We start from the raw sequence: 18,044 nt of genomic DNA, 5'->3' as shown, positions 1-18,044 counted from the left end.
CAAAAAAGTATTTATATGTTAATCAAATAGATGTTAGGAATTATGATTAAGAATGATTTCTGAAAAAAACATTTCCTTAGCGATTTGTCTCCTATTTAACAGACAAGATAACTTTATCATTGCATTAGTTATAAAAATCATACGTAAAAGTAATTTATAAATATTCGTTGTCTTTAACCCATGGCTTTTAAAGATTGAATTATTACGAGTTCTATGAAATCAACATGACATGACCTAAATTATACAGATAAATTTGACTACACATCTCTAATACAAAATTTTGGTATATATTATTCTTATCAGACTTTTACTTTTATTAAATTATGATATGATCCTGCAGATTAGAACTTATTATAAATTTAGCTAAGGTCACTACAAACCCTTGATCACAGTTTGCACGTGAACCAGTAAACCAATAACTTGAACTTAATTGAATAATTTTCTATAACTATAAACTGACACTAACGGTATTCTCTCTCAAAAGAAGATTAGAATATAAAATAAAATAAAAATAAAAATTAAGAATAAATATGAAGATGTGATTAAGTTGCTGTACTCTGGTAATGATTAAAATCCTAATCATCAATTTATTTTACTGATAAAAATAATTTGCTGTGTTTGGTGACTTTATTTTCTCCTCCACTTGACTTTACTTCTTTTCTTTTCCCCATATCTCATCTCTCTCTCCACCATCCACTTCCTTCAGCCATCTTGTACTTTCTGTATCTGTATATAAAAGCAAACCTACATAGCCTTCTACTGTTCCCACTCTCTCCTCAAACACAAACCTTTTTCCATTCCATGGCAGACCCTTACTCCAACTTCTTTTCACCACCTTTCTTCCACTACCCTTCTCCAAACCCTTCCCCCCACCACCACCACCATCCATATGCTCACAACGCCATCAACCAAACCACCACCACCACCGCCACCGCCACCAACACCACCTTTTTCCACTTCCAACACCACCACCACCACCACCACTTTCAAACCACCACCACTTGTTCTTCTTCTTCTTCACCCCCTTCCCCTCCCTTGAGAGAGGCCCTTCCTCTTCTCAGTCTCAGCCCAAAGAATGATGAGGAACAGGAGGAGGAGGAGTACCAGGATCAGGATCAGGATCAGCTTTGCACTGCCATGGATGTGGAAGACAACTTTAACAGGACCCTCCATAACCCCAAAGAAGAGGACCAAGAAGAGGATGCTGATGACAGTGTCACTGTTGCACTGCACATAGGGTTGCCATGCCCTAGTGCTGCTGAGATAGCTTCTGTGCTCTCTTCAGCTTGTGCCTCAGACAAAGACCAACAACAAGGAGGAGGAGGAGATTGTGATAATAATGGGATTGATGATGATTCTTCTTCAGGGTTCTTGTCCAACAGACTCAACAAGGGACAGTACTGGATCCCTACCCCTTCTCAGATTCTCATTGGTCCTACACAGTTCTCTTGTCCTGTTTGTTGCAAAACCTTCAACAGATACAACAACATGCAGGTCAGTACTAACATAAACAAATCATTTTATCATAACAGACACTCATGTTCAAGAATGAACTCACCATTTTTTTTTCTTCCAATTCGTATGAGAAAAACCAGACACACACAACAACACAACGAATTTGTTAGTTTGGATATATAGTACTAGGAGGAAAACACTGTCCTTTTCTTTCTTTTTTTCCTTTATATTTTTCTTCTCCTTCCATTTTTCATCTCCCTTTTTCCTCGAGGTTCATTTTTTTTTTCAATTGTACTTGTGTCATCATTATGATAAAAATTATTTTCAGCTTTTTTGTTTTCTTGCACGGAGGAACGGGTACTGATGTATGAACTTATTAATATTTTCCTGGTTCAAACTGTGACTGAGATCAGATATGCTATATCCTTTTCGTTGATTAAACTACTCAGCCAATGTTCTTTATGTCTTGGTGCATTGAAGTGTGTGCTTCGTATGTGTTTGTCATGCAGCTGCGAATAGAACTGAAAATTTGCAGTGTTTTCTTCCAGATCTCTCAGATAATGATATCAATTCAACTCTTAAATTTGTTTCTCTTTGCAGTCCTTTTCTGTCTGAATTCAAACACCTTCCATACCTTAAAGTCTCACACACAGACATAGCTATTAACTAGTCTTCCTTCTCTCTCTCTCTCTCTCTCACCTGAATGAGACTTCCTTTTGCTTTTTTATAATTTGATTTAAGTGTTTGCTACACAGAAGTAGCTACCGAAACTTTTGTTTTCTAAGTCAGCTTAATCCAAAATTCAAACTAGTAAAGTTTAACCAGCTTTTGTTTTTCATTTTTCATTTAATGTTTAGATTCTCACGAAATGTAATTAACAAATGCAGCTTTTGATCATGTTTGCCTAGTTTTCTCTATCCTAGTTATCTTCTTTTTGCGGTATCCATAATTTTTGTTTTGTTTTCTTTGTTTTGTCAGATGCATATGTGGGGGCATGGATCGCAGTACAGAAAAGGGCCTGAATCTCTGAGGGGTACCCAACCAACAGGTATGCTTAGGCTTCCATGCTATTGTTGTTCCCCAGGATGCAGGAACAACATTGATCACCCAAGAGCAAAGCCCCTTAAAGATTTCAGAACTCTTCAAACACACTACAAGAGGAAGCATGGGATTAAGCCCTTCATGTGTAGAAAATGTGGTAAGGCTTTTGCAGTGAGAGGTGATTGGAGAACCCATGAAAAGAACTGTGGGAAGCTTTGGTATTGCATCTGTGGCTCTGATTTCAAGCACAAGAGGTCTCTTAAAGATCACATCAAAGCTTTTGGAAGTGGCCATGCAGCTTATGGGATCGATGGCTTTGAAGAAGAAGAAGAGCCTGCATCTGAAGTAGAACAAGACAATGACTAATGTCATGCAGTAAACACATAATTAAGGAAAATGGAACTGGTTCTACTTTATATATATGTCTCCATGTGAATTATCTTATTCTTAGTCTTAGTTAATTTGTGAACTATTAATTTGGTATGAGTACATATCCTTGACTTCCCAGTTGAGAACCATATATAAGCACCAAGTTTTCTTCCCTTTCTGATGGAATTGACTCGCTGGTTACAAAGGTTTAAAGCCAGGTGTAAACCCAATTTCATTTACTTTGTTTTCATGTGTAAGATTTCTCTCTTTTTGCACATTAACGTTGATCAAGGCATTGTTGACAATGATTACCACATTGTATATGCTTTTTGCAAAAGCATATAAAACTCAAGCGAATTGCTTAGTAGCTAGTAACCTATGCAGGCTCAGTTGTATTTTGAATTGCACCTTTTGAAAAATTTCAATGGTTTTATGCACTTTTGGATGTATATGCAAAGTTCACTGTTGCTTTCTACGTTTGTATCATAACGTTATATGTGCTTATATGCTCGAGAAAGGAGCTATATATGTTGCATTCTTGCTTGTCAAAATCAACAGGAAGAAGGGTGAAAATGAAGAAAAGCCTCTTTTTCTCAAATCCAGAGGCTGTAGGCCTCATCAAAGTTCAAACTTTGATGAACAATGATGAATGTGCATGGACAAATACCTGTGGGGCATTTCATGGTTTTCTCTCCTTTGACAACTGGCTCTCTCATCAAGATCCTCTTGGTACGTGTTCTCCAATTATTCCACGATTTCACACATAAATGATGAAGTTTATATCATGTGATAACAAGGGTGATGAGAGCTGAAGCTCTACCTGCTACAAATTCAGCAACTGAGAGCATGTTTTGTAAACTGTTCATTAATTTTTTCATTAAACACACTAACATGTGAACGTGATTTTTGAAATTGAACAACGCAAGTTTAATGAAAGAGATTTAATGACATAACAAAGTACGTACGTGTCATTACATGATTGAAGAGTGTGTGATGACAAAAATATAAAAGATATCAAGTTGCTACATACAAGTTTGTGGTGCATATATATTGTTATGATTGTAGCTGTAGGTCATTGGATAGCCTTTTCAACCCGTGAAGCTAAAAACCTACGTCAGCTTTTTGTTGGGGGGTGCATGATGCCCTTTTGCTTTGCGTAGTGGAAGAGGAGACGATGTGTTTGTTGATAGATAGAACATATACCAATTCGAGATTCACCCTTGCTCGGAAAACTCAAACCAAATGATTAGCTTTTTCAGGAAAATTAAACAGATACAAATTTTATAAAAAGGAGAATATCGAAAGATTTAAGGGTAGGGTTGAAAAATAAAAAAACATAATGGTCCCAGCTTCAACTCACATAAGGGTATCTTTGGATTAAATTACGTAAACTTAAGTTTCTAAACTGAGTTTGCAAAAACACCATAAGTATTGCTTCTGCTAAATAGTTTTCAGACAAAATTTTAACATATAAACGTGTGTTTTTGAAGAAAAAAGAAAAAAATAAAGTTTAAGGTGAGCTTTTGAACGTTTTTAATGATGTTCGATATCAGGTTTGATATGAGGTTTACTGAATCAAACATAGATCCATAATCTGGTAAATGCTTTTTCAGAACCAAATCTGAAAACCGAAAACTTCAAAAGAGAAATGATGCATCTTGATTGAAAAAGAAACAAAAAAAATGTGATTTGCAGCTTTAGGTATATGTTCATAGAGAGAGAGAGGGAATGGGAAAAGGTGAGAGAGATAGAGCTGAAAACTGTGAGGGTGTGGAGCCCAAGTTGTGCTGGTTGGGCTGATTGGCAACATGTACAGATGCCTCCTACAGTACATGCATCTCTTCCCCTCTCTTCCTTCTAAGGATAAACTGTACATTGAATCGACCTTTCAGCCAATTTTTTCTTTAATTTTGACCACACCCTCCTTCCTTTTTCACTTCTTAACCTCATCTCTTCAATCACAACGAAAACTGGTTACAATTTTTCTTATACACACGTATTCAATTTACTGATAAAAAACAAGTTACAGTACGCATAATGCATGCATACTGTGTACAATTATCGACACAGGAACACGACAACATCAGAGTTTCAAAGTTTCAGCTTCCCAAGTGCGATAACAAGACACTGTTAAGCTTAGTTAAAAATTAAAGCTTTATGAAGAAAATGTTCTTTGCACCAACAGTGTAATTTTGTCATGTATATATAGTAAGTTTGAATGAAGAGTAACCTTACTGTATTCATAATGTAAAATTGCAGATTTTGTCTTTACTACAGTGAGCTGTTATGAATGTTGTTGATTGAAAGAGAAAAAAAGAAGAAGGGACTAAACTAGGATTAAAAGACTTTACCTTAATAAACACAATCTATTTGCATGTGGGTTACTGATTCCTTGCTGAGTGTGAAGAATGCTACTAATAATAGATGAAGTGAAACAGTACACAATGAAAAAAAAGCATTTATTGACCATCAATATCCTACCCGTTTGTTCAGGAGATGAACCCCACCACTATGTTCTTTCTTTCTCTCTCTCTCTCTCTCTCTCTCTCTCTTCTCTCTGTTCTCAGCATCATCTTTTTTGATTTCCATGGCATTTATGCCTTTATGGGAAGTCCCTATCTCAAAACCACCCATACCCACAATATGTCCTTCAATGTCAATACATGCCATCCTCAATCATTATGGCCTGAATTTCATTTATTTTTGGGGAAGTATGTTCAAAAATATCAACACTATCCCAAAAAGGGGTCACAATAAAGATACCTAACACACTTTCAAATAAAAATATACGTAACACAGGTATAAATCCATGCATGTACATGCACCATCTTTACAATTAGACCTATCTGTATATGTATAATCCAAAATAAAACAGATATCAGGTATTTTTACTGGCAGATTTTTAAAAATATTACGCAAAATGAGCAGATTACAAAATAATTACGATCAATGGATAAATCGTGCATGGCTGTAACAACTTCACTTGAAGAAGTTGTTGTGTATCTTCAAGACAACTTCATGGTTTTGATTGTTTTTTGTTGAAATAAAAATCGTCATGGTTGACTACTTTAAGTAAAAGTCGTATGTGGGTTAACGACTTCATATTGTCTAGCCAAATCAAAAGTCATTAACCCCATATGACTTCATTGAAGTCGTCAAATACCTTAACAACTTCTATTTCGAAAAATAAATCCAAACATTACAGTAAACCTTGAACTTGTTGAGGGTGCATGATTTCTTCAGATGAAGTCGTTATATTCCTATACGACTTATCCTAATTATTTTGCAAAATTTTCGAAAGTCGAACATCAGCTACTTGCTCTTAAGGTTGATTAAGGAAAACAAACAATGGATCTTTTGGTTGGAATATCCCAATTTTTTTCTTTGTTCATAATCTCTTTTCCACCTCTTTCAAAAAAAGTCACTGAATCTGCTCCTAATTCATAGTTGGTAGTTGAGCATATGTAATTACTTAATCTAGTGAGCCATGTATTCAGCACACATTCAACCAAACACCCAACAATATGTTAAATGCGATATTATGCTTTTTGTATTCACATTCCTACATAGTAGATCTTTGCCTCCTTGGACTCGAATCAACAGCTTTTTATTCATACACATAAATAGATATATAGATACACTTGAATAGTTAGTTAATCGGAATAGTTAATTTGAAATTAAATTAAGTTGTTTTACTTACTTTTAATATAAGTTTTTTTTACTTAATTTTAAATTAACTGTTGAAAGTCCCACGTCGATTAGAAATAAGGTCAATTTACAATATATAAATGGGTGTAATCCTCACTTCAAAAGCTGGTTTTGTGGAATTGAGTTACACTTAATTTTAACTATCAATTAACAATAATAAAGTGTATTTAGTTCTTCTCTCATAAAAGAAATAGTATTTTAGAGAAATGTGTGTATAATCAATAACATGTATTACAATTTTGTTTTGTATTTTCTCTTCTCCTCGTTAATAAATACATATACAAAGTATTAATGCCTTTTTCTATCGGCATGTATAAACAATCCAACATGAATTTGTGACGAAGTTTAAAAAGGTTATTTATAGCCCATTGGAGGTAGAAAGAAAATAAGATTATGAATTTAGACACGAATCTCATATTTTGAGTATTGGAATTAAACTTTTCTTTTTTTTATCATAAAGAAGAAATACATTAATAGGAGCAATAAAATTGCTTCAACCAAAATACCAAAAACAAAGAAGAAAGAAAAAAAAATATATCAAGAACAATTTTAAATCATACATTTTTCTCTTTCATAATTGTTGTATACCAAATTATAAGAATATAGTAAAACCCGAAAAAGAATCTTAGGACATAAATTTGATCTATCACTTTTGTTACCGATTCAAATCTTGCATAGAATCATAAACAAAAGAACACACACTATATAGATTCTACAACCAAAAAACAAAACAAGTCATCTTAACTAAACTTGAAGGTGATGTTGCCTCTATTTATATGAGGAGTGTTTATGGAAAATTTAAATATGTGCTTGGGAAGATAAACTAGTTTATAAGAAAATGATAAAGAGAAATAATTCTATTTATGTATGCCAAATGTCTAGTTTTTATGACATTTCAAGAAAAAGGAATTGCTTGAAATTCCTAATCATTGTTTTTTGAAGTGCTGGACTAATTAAGGATGCTATCAAAGGTCTTGAAAACATTTATATTGAAGATAGTTCATCCACCATACCTAGATCTTTTAAGAAGAGAATGCATGTACAACAAAAAAGATAAAAAAATAGAGAAAAAGTGATTTAAAAATAGTAGATTGAAAACCATTTGAAATCTCACACTTGATAAGTTATTAATACAAAGAAAAACACTTAATGAATGTGGATAACATAATCAATAATAAGATTGGCAAGAATTTATGGATAACTTATGTGATTTGCGTATATAATAAGCACAAAAGTTATTTTTTTAATTTATGAAATATATGGGATTAACATATGTCATTTGAGTTATTATTCAGTATTAGAGTAAATTAAAGTATTTATTATATAATAGTAACAAATATATTAAAAATATTTATTAGACGTGAATGAAAAAAAATACAAAAAAAAAAATCAAAGGTTAAACAATAATTTATTAATCTATTAAAAAGTAATTGTTTTATAATAAAAAATATAAAATTATTTTTTGTCTGAATATTTATCTCCTATTTTATTTTTTTAATAAAATTGTTTATTATAGAATTATTATAAACAAATTATCGCCTATTAACTTTTTAATAGATTAATAAATCCTTGAGTTATTATTTATAGGTTAAAATAACTTTTTTGTTCCAATTTTCGTCAACCTTTGTCAAATCAGTCATAATTTTGGTTTTGTGTTCAAATAGGTCTTAATTTTCATCAATTTTATTCAATTTAGTTTTTTTTGCTAACACCGTTTAAATCATTAATGATCATGAACATTGATTGCCACATGTTATTTCATGTTTTTTTTTTATTTTTGTTTTTTTTTTTTTAGTCACCGTTTATGATTGTTAATGAGTTAAACGGTATTAGCAAAAAATGACGAAATTGAATAAAATTGACCAAAATTGGAACATATTTATAAATTTACAAAAAAAATTTGTAGTTTTGAGCACAAAAATAAAATTAGGACTAATTTGACAAAACTTTACAAAAATTGGGACCAAAAAGGTATTTTAACCGTATTTATTTTATTACAGTTAATAAGTTAAATCTAACATATTTAGTCCACTTAAATAATCTAAATTATATTTTAACATCTAGTATCATTATAAACAAATTCTTAAATAATGACCAATTTTAATACTATAAATATGTTTGGAGACCAATTTAATTCTCTAATTAAAGAATAACTTAACAATCGATTCCACTGATAACTAACCAAAACTTGGTACCTAGTGTCAGTGACTAATTTAGAGACCCATAGTAATAAAAACTATCTAGTTACCAATTTTGAAATTTAGAGATCAATTATATATATTTTTTAACTATTTTAGTAACTAATAATTTTTAGTTTATAAATTGGTATTTAAATTGGTCACTAAAATTTGTCATTATTCAAAAATTTTGTTTTATGCTTGGAAATTATTTGAATAATTAAAAATGTTGTTGTGCCATTTAAAAGTAGACATTTATTCTCAACAAAAATTTTACTAAATATTAAGATTTCCTTAAAAAAAAGAGCTCCTTTATAAATTAAATTAAACTTATACACACGTTAAAAGTAATAAGTTAGATAAATTAGGAGACAACTTATTCTTTTTTTTTTCTTCTTAGAAATAATATAAAAATCTTATTAAAAAAATAATCTAGGATGAGAAATTATATATATTGCGTTATTGTTGTTGAATTTAGTTTGTTCGAAAAATAAAAAATTAAAAAGCCTATTTAAGAAAAGGACTTTTACTCATCGTTGCTCATGATACAAAAATATGTGAAAAAATTACCTAAATTCCATATACAATAGGTCAATAAAGTACCTTCATATTGTTTTGATATATGATGATAGTATATTTACTTGGAAAGTATTTTTAATTCATGTAAAAGTTATTTTTTACATTGTTTAGTATATCCTTACACTACAAATTAGCTTTCAAATATTTATATTTATTCAAACTGATAATAATTTTTATGTTATGAATTTGTGCACTTTGTAACAATAAATAGGAATTGTAGATTATTTTTAATCTAAATAAGTCCTAAACATATTTTGATGATAACAAAAATGTTAACATTTTGTCAAGATTGAACAAAATATGTTGTTTCGTAGGTGACTATACTGAAAAGTAGGTATATCATATAATTGATTCCATATCTAGGAAACGAGAGAATGGGAAAAAAGAGTTGGTGCTTGCTCATCATAATGATTTAATTTCTTTTGTTTGACGTGCATAATTGATTAAAATTGCATCTTCATGTTTTCTGCTTTATAAGTTAGTTTTTAATAAAATAATTGTCTTGTCTTCACTTTCAAAGAAAATTATGATCCTTTAACTATAAAAGGACTACACTATAAGTAGGACTATTTTCGGGCACTTTCAATCATTCTGATGATACAACTTTGTTAATGAGACCCCAATCAAGGAGAACGAAAAAATAATTCCGACCCATAATCACCATAACTTTGAAAGAAAAAAAGTTATTCAAGATATACACAAATAAATGATTAAGAAAGTTTTCAGTTTCTATCAAGACGACTGACATATGAAAACATTTCATGGAAGCAACATTATTCTTCTCAAAGTTATTAAGAAAATTATTGTAGGGAGTGGAGGATCTTCAGAAATTATTTTGGGGTGTCAAAATAGATATACATTTTTTTTTAAGGTGTAAAACATACTAAATGAGGTTAAAAAATATTTTTGGTCTCTTAACTTATACAAAATTTGAATTATTTTTTGTCTCAAACTTCAATACAATTTGATCATTAAACTTAAAAACTAAAAAGATATAATATTTTTAATCCAACTGTGTTGAATTTTTTTGACGTGTCAATGATGTTTTAGATTGATATTTAAACTATTTATATCATTTAACATTTTTTTCAGCTCAAATGTTTACCAAGAATGTCGTTTAACACGATAAATAAATTTAATGTCATTAGATTAAAAGAATATGTCCATTCGTTTTTAAAGGTTAAAAATAAAAATGTATCAAAGTTTGGAACATAAATAAATTACAATTTCACTTTAGGGGTTCAAAGTATATTTAAACATATTAAATATATTAAAACTATAAAAATTTGGGGGGCCATGGCCTCGTTCACACTATACTCAGGTTTGTCTTGATTGTAGGTGTTTAAATAGGATGAAGAGTTTTCCACAAGCATATGAAGACAGATTTTATGACGTGAGCTTATATTAGAGAATTTGTGTTTTGTTCTAAGTATCTTAATAGATCAATGTGTTGTATATTTCTCTTGGTATGTTATCTAGTTATATATTGTAGCCTATTGTAGCCTGTGATAATTTTGTTATGCAGGAATACAATCTTCGTAGATTTTTTGTTTAAAATATAAACTTTAAGGCATACTACCATATATGCATATTATGTATTTGAAAATTTTTGTATACATGTGTATATAAGAATATAAGAGTTAGAGTACCCAAAATATTCTATTATATATCTATACATATTTTTTCCGACAAAATAAAACCACAAATAAATAATTACATTATAATATATATGTTTCTAAAAATTATATGTAACATAAATTCGAATCAGTCGACTATTTTTTTTATCAAAGAAGAAAAAGGAAAGAAAGTGAAAAAACTTCTCTAAAGTAATTTTAAAAAGAAGAAAATAAAGATAAAATAAAATATTTTTTTATTAACTAAATTTAACTTATGTATGAATTTTTTTATACATATTACATGATATCAACTTCTTTGAAATCTAATTAAGTTTAATTTATTAATAAAATTTTCATTTTACGCTATATAGGTTTTAATAATGTCAAAAATAAACTTAAAAGAAAAGAAAATGAAAGTCCTTATTCCTCTGTTCGTGTGACATGGTTGAAATTTTGTTTTGGTGAAGAGAGAGAAAAAGCTTGAAGCTGAAGAGACCCAACATCCAGAAATGATAAGTGAGATAACTAGAGTGATTAAAGGTTACCTTTATCAAATCAAATGCATGTAATTAGGTGCGTATTATATGCAATTAATTGTCCATAAAAGTTGATCATGGTTTATTTGCTAACATCCTATTTATTTCATATATTTAATCAAAGAAAAAGCTAAAGAAACGCGATTTATAAGTGAGTGAGCGTGCAAACGCAATTGGACAACCTTTGAAAAGTGCTTCTAAACATGGAAAGCTTCGTAGCCACATTTCTTGATTCATGGAATCTTATTCTTTTTTTACGGTTCATCTAAATAATAAACAAACAATCTAATTAAACTAACTTATAAAATAAGTGTCTCACTAACCCGTGACTAGGGATGTCAACGGGACGGGTAGGATACGGGTAGTAGCTCTCTCGTACCCTACCCGTTGGATAAATATCTGTCCCGTACCCGTACCCATATCTGTCAGGTATCCGTTATGCGGGTACCCGCCTAATTTTTTCATATTCGCGGGTATCCACGGGTACCCGCGAGTGTTTGCAAAATTATTCAAAAAATAAATATTTAATTATAAATTCAAATAAAATAAAATAAAATACATCACTGTCATGAACTTTAAATAAAGTTCAAATAGACTCAAGTTGATACAAGTTCAAATAATTATAAAAGTAAATATAAAATGACGTTTAACACAATTAAAATTCTTTAATTAGTATTTTGATCAACAAAACTACTTTCTCTGGTTGATTCCTGAAAAATAAACAAAATAAACAAATAATAAACCTCAATTGTCACGTGCTAAGTATTCTTATTTTGATTCCATCATTTGAAAACAAGCATACCATAAACGTTATTGTCTATATAAGGTTTGATGTATATGTCTAATCTCAAAGAAAGGAGAGAGAAGAATGTTAAGGGGGTAAGTTTAGCGGGTACGGGTATCCACGGGTACGGATACTATGATACCCGTACCCGCCCCGTTAACATGCGGGTATCAAAAATACCCGTATTCGCGGGTAGCGGGTATCCATTTCTAATATCCATTTTTTACCCGTTGCGGGTTTTATCCGCGGATACCTGCAGATACGGATATTTTTGACATCCCTACCTGTGACTAAGGCACTGGTTAAGATAATTATTATGTATTAAATTCTATAAGAAATACATAGGTAAGTATAATATTAAATTAAATCTGATCTAATCACAATTAATCTAATTTTATTTTATTTTATTTAAAAGACAAAAATGTCCATAATTGTTATACATTTGTGTTTCATATTTTATTTAACGTCCATCAATAAAAATTAAAAAATAATTAAATAATAAAATTATTGTTTTAATGTTGTTAAAATTTAAATATAATTAAATATAAAGAAGTTTAAATTAACCGTACAACCATAAAAACAATAGTGTTAAATATCTACAAAATTTATAAAAAAGAAATAAAAGTAAAATGTTTTAGTAGAGACTTTAAAAATTTCACTATATTAGTAGGTTATTATTTAAAACTTTAAAAGAGTATTTTTGTCTTTATAAATTTTTTTATATGCATTTATACTATCTTAATTAATGTATTTAATTATTTCAACTTTTAATATAAAAATGAAGAAATTGATGCAAATTAACTATCCCTAATCAGTGATACTGGTTAGCATTCTCCATAAAATAATAGTCTTTTTATCCGAAAAGAACGTGATTTTTTCAGAGGAGAAAATGACATTCTTAAGTGGTTGAGTGATAGTTCCAAGAATTAGTCACTTAATTATTAATGAAGATTTAAAAAGATTTATTTGTATAAGATTCTGGGAACCTCAACTCAGTCAAAATATAAAGAAACTATAAAATGTGATAATATAATGAATAAGAGAATTAAATGAATATTCCTTCAAGATTAATATGTACTTTTGGATCTTGGATAAAAGTTACAAAAATAAGATTGGGATTTTTATTCTCAACCCAATCTGGAACCCTTGCCAGGAAGACTTTCGATATTAGGACCATATTGCACTCGTCTGAGCCGGTTTTAACCATCGACTTTGATACTACTTGTTAGGTTTATATAGGGGTTTCACTGGGGAGATACAACATCAATGAGACTTGAGCCCAAGGTCCCAAGTAAAGCGTATCTCGTTAAGAAGAACGACGATACAGAAAATGGCAGAAAAGGAGTACTCGTGGTTGGGAATGTTTCCGCTGGAGGGAGAGTGTACCAATGTGGTTGAAGGGACTCACCCTTGAGGGGGAGATTGTTAAGAATAAGTGTGAGTCTAAGTTCCACATTGACTAAAAATGAGAAAGTAGAGCACTATATAAAAATAAAGACCTATAGACTCATTGCCTTAAGGTTTTGGGTTGAGAGTGGTGTCAATTCTTTTTATGGTTAGGCTCAGGTCTCATTAGTGTTGTATTTAGAGCTGTCAAAATGGGTTGGAACCCGCGAGCTAACCCGGCTCACCATGGGATTGGGTTTAAATTTTTTTACAAATTTCAATACGGGTCATGTTAGGTTGTTTTTTAGCCAACACATAAATAATTTGTATTTTTTTGATTTTGGTTTGTATTTGGATTGTATTAAAGTTTATTTATATTTTAATTAATTATAATTTAGTTTTGACTAAAAAATAAATAAATAAATTGTATTTTTTTTAATTAAGTGAACCCGTGAGCCAACCCGTTTAACCCGCCAATCCGTAGTGGGTCGGGCCGGGTTCGAAATTTTTTGGCTCGCTAAAAAGTGAGTCGGGTTGGGTTCGCTCACCAAATCATCAACTCGTGGTGGGTTGAACCGGGTCGGATTATCCGTTTTGACAGCTCTAGTTGTATCTCTCCAGTGAAACCCCCTCTATAAAACCTAACATTTTCATGGGTGATAATTAGGGTTGAACTATTAATATTTCCCATACACGAGCAAAGTTATAATATCTAAAATTATTTATGAAAAAAATTGAAAATATATATAGTTTAAGCCTTGACATAGTAAAATTAAGTTGGTGATAATTAATTATTTTGATGGAGACTTGGACATGATCGTCTTTTGACTGATGCCTAATGAATCACATTATTTTGTTGGAGGAATGTTTTGCTTTGGTGGGACTAGTGTTGTTTTCTTTAAGAGCAAAATTTAGAAAAAAGGGAAAGAAGAAAACATCACTTTCTCTACAATGTGTGAAAATAATAATTTCAACGATCATAATGTATATCTTTCTCAAATACAAGAAAATAAAAAGAAGAAACTTTTCCTTTGGTACAAAAAAGCTTTTAAAAAAGATCACTTTCACCATTTTTATTACAAGAACAAGGGGTCCTCATGTTTACCTTAAACGAATTTAATTTTTGAATGGGAAAAGAAAGGTGGAAAGCAAAAACAAACAAATATGTTGCATAGTGATATAAAACAAAAGTCTCTTTTTTATGTATGGAATTTACTTGGATTGTATTCGAAGTTACTACTCCTACTTATGATGCCTCGGGTCGTTATCGCCAACCAAAGTTGAGGTTAAAACGACAAGGAAAAATGTTATTTTTACATTCATTCATACAAAAAGAGAACAAAAGGTATAAGGTGGAGGTTTCTATCATCAACGTGCAATGGTAAATAGTGAGAATCACTTTTCAAAGGAAATACAGTGTTCTATTCACACTGAATCTTTCAAATTGGTGATGGTTGGAATTGAAAGTGGACTTTTTTTTTTCAATACTTTATTTGGTGCATGCATGTGTACATGACAAATGGAGTTCGTAAAACATTCTAATTTAATTTGTTAGTAAAACTTTATTTTCATACTCTCATTTTCTAAAATTTGCTATTCATATTAATGTTAGAGGAAGAGAAACATCATTTAATTAATGAGAAGTGTGTGGATCAAGAATATGAATATGAAAAAAAAAAAAAGAAATGAGGAAAGTGTGAATGGAAGAGATGAATTTGAAAATTTATATACAAAAGTGAAAGAGAATAAGATTTTACATCCTTAAATTAGATCTTTAGATTAAAAAACTAAATTACACTTCCTTAAAACATTTTACTGGAGTTCATGTTGCTGACTTTTGTCAAGGGATTCATGAGAATTTTATCCTTATAAGTTTATAAGAACGGTGTATAATGAGATTAGAGGTCCTTACATTGTGCTAGGAAGTTTTTTTTTATTTTGAATAGTGAAGCAATAATTCCATGAATTCACTCAGCTATATTCATATAACACTAAGTTGAGTTTTTTTTTTGTGAATATTGATTTGAAAATTAACAATGTTTAGATATGTATTAGGGTTGAAACACCAAAGTGTTATATTTCTTTGCTGATAAAAAAGAACTAAATAACACTTCCTATTTGTGGTCATGAAGATACAAAAATTCATAACATAAATAAATTAGTATTAGTTTATTTAATATTAATTTAAATAAATATAAATATTAAAAATGAATAAGATTAACATCACCTTTATTTATCTTATTTGACAATATCGTGTTTTTTTTTCTGTAATTTTATATAGATGAAAGTTAATTAATATTAAAACAGTAAAAAAAATAAGTTGAAATATACTCATCGATGGGACACGAGAATGTGAAAAAAGTTTCATACCCTTTAAATATAGGATGTGAATGGAAATAAAATTTTATTTTCAAAAAGGAATAGGATAATAAAATTTGTCCCCTGGGTTACTTTGTCATCCCTGGATACCAGAAGGTTAAGAGTGGTTAATTTTGCGATCAAATTATACCAAAATCATTTTGTCTACACTTTAGGTGTGATCATGTTACCTAGCTATGAAGAAAAGTAGAACAAGAATTACACTGCACATTTTTAACCCTAAACAAAGTAAAAGGATAAGATAAGCATACCAGAAAAAGCTATATATCAACTACATCTAAAGTAGGGACAATTCAAATAAAGACCACACTTTTTGTCTTCTAATTCAAGTTTTAGTGTAGTCACTTGCAATACTCCTTGATATAAGGAATACCTTTCTTCACACATTGAGTTATAAGTACTTCTCTTTTGGCCAAAATTTCTGCCTCAAGGTTGTCTGAATTTATTCTCCAAAATATCACCTCCACTGGTTCTTTGTTTTTTTTTTTTTCAGTTTCTGTGGTTAGATTGTGCAGGAAAGATGTATATGGTCATAATAACATTTCTTACCAATGATTGTTATAACGTTCAAGCATGTGATGGTGATTATTATTGTTACGGGTTGTACAATTTTTTCATGACGAAAGTCAAATGGGTTGAGTCACAAATAGAAAGAATTGTGTCTTAACTAATAATTATAATTTTTGATCTAATGATAAGCGCTCCATCCTAACAATTAGTATTAAAATCAAAATCACGAATTTGATTCCTAGTTATTTCATTAAGATTCTAATTGATTACAAATAAATTTGTCTGAGAGGTAGCTGCAAATTGCAGTTGCTTAGTGTCTAAAACCTTTGATAATAATACTAATATTATAGTCCAGGAATGATGCATAAAACCCATTTATCATTACACACTTATCAAGCTAAGTGTAAACATGATAAGTATTATGATATGGTAAAAAGAGTCAGAAATAAATTAAAAAGTATTATTCTTAACATTTTCATGATTTTAAAGCTTGTAACTACAATAGGTAACAGAAAGTTTGTAAAAAGAAAACTAAATAAATAAGCTTCTTACCATCTTTATATAAAAAAGTTTAAATATTCATGATATTTTTATTCGGAATTCTAAATCCCATTTATATTTGAATTTTAGGTAATGTGATATTAAGCCAAAAGTTTATATTTTTGACACCGGTTTGAGTGATATGCATGAGAAAAATTATAATTTGATTATCATTTTTTTTATTTTTATCTTTTATTTTATGATATGATTTAGTTTATATTATCAGTTACTTATATTAAATCACGTTAAAAAGTAAAAAATAAAATAAAGGATGAAAGTAAAAAAAAGAATTATAATATTATTATTCTGATATTAAATTGATGCTTATCGGCATGGATTTTTGTCCGACACCGATCAAGATGTTAATTTAATGGCAATTGTTTGTTGTATGTACATACTTTGTTAATTTTTTTTAATATGTTTGCTTTACCTATAATAAAATGGTATACATGTAACATTTAAAATAGTATGTTTTATCCTTTTCAACAAAACACTCATGATAAAAAAGAAATGGAAATCAAATCTTAAAATGTATGCTTAAGAAATATAATTATTTGGCAACAGGTTGAGCAGAATTTCGCACACAACATGATATGCCACTATGATTCACAATGGTGGTTTATATTCGTAATATTTCTATATTAAAATATTACATATTTTTTCTAACTGTTATAAGATTTAAAGTAATGCAATGAGAAAATGCCAAGATTCGTTTATGACTGTATGAAAGAGGTTTACAAGAAAAAGACATCCCAAAAAGTAAAGTACTGCTCCTAGCTGGGGTGGGGGTCCATTTATGCATAACACCAAGTGAATAATATTATATATATGAATTAGGTTTTTAGTTTGAATAAGAATCAAGTCACACTATCTTTAAAATAAAATTTTAAATTTCATTAGATAATTTTAGAAGAATACATAAATGAGATTTATAGCAGTTGTATGACTCTTATGATATATGAAT

At 29.9% G+C, this 18,044-nt stretch overlaps 1 protein-coding gene across 1 annotated transcript; it reads left to right on the top strand.

Moving 5' to 3' along the window:
* The first annotated feature begins 664 nt into the window (after positions 1 to 664).
* LOC114190760 (zinc finger protein WIP2-like) lies at positions 665 to 3,338 on the top strand. The gene is made up of 2 exons (XM_028079766.2): positions 665 to 1,494; positions 2,434 to 3,338. Exons 1-2 carry the CDS (start codon positions 802 to 804, stop codon positions 2,860 to 2,862), a joined length of 1,122 nt encoding a protein of 373 aa, XP_027935567.2. The 5' UTR covers positions 665 to 801; the 3' UTR covers positions 2,863 to 3,338.
* The last annotated feature ends 14,706 nt before the right edge of the window (positions 3,339 to 18,044 follow it).

Source organism: Vigna unguiculata, chromosome 7 (genome assembly GCF_037176805.1).
Source record: "Vigna unguiculata cultivar grain cowpea cultivar isolate G323 ecotype 2 chromosome 7, ASM3717680v1, whole genome shotgun sequence".
Lineage (NCBI taxonomy): Eukaryota > Viridiplantae > Streptophyta > Magnoliopsida > Fabales > Fabaceae > Vigna > Vigna unguiculata.
Note: the sequence above shows the minus strand (reverse complement) of the source record. Positions and strands in the feature narration are given on the sequence as shown.

Excerpts from the sequence above, each read along its gene's own strand:
- LOC114190760 (XM_028079766.2), top strand. The coding sequence starts at position 802 with ATGGCAGACCCTTACTCCAACTTCTTTTCACCACCTTTCTTCCACTAC. Across the intron at positions 1,495-2,433 it reads ACAGATACAACAACATGCAG|ATGCATATGTGGGGGCATGG; the intron begins GTCAGTACTAAC and ends TTGTTTTGTCAG.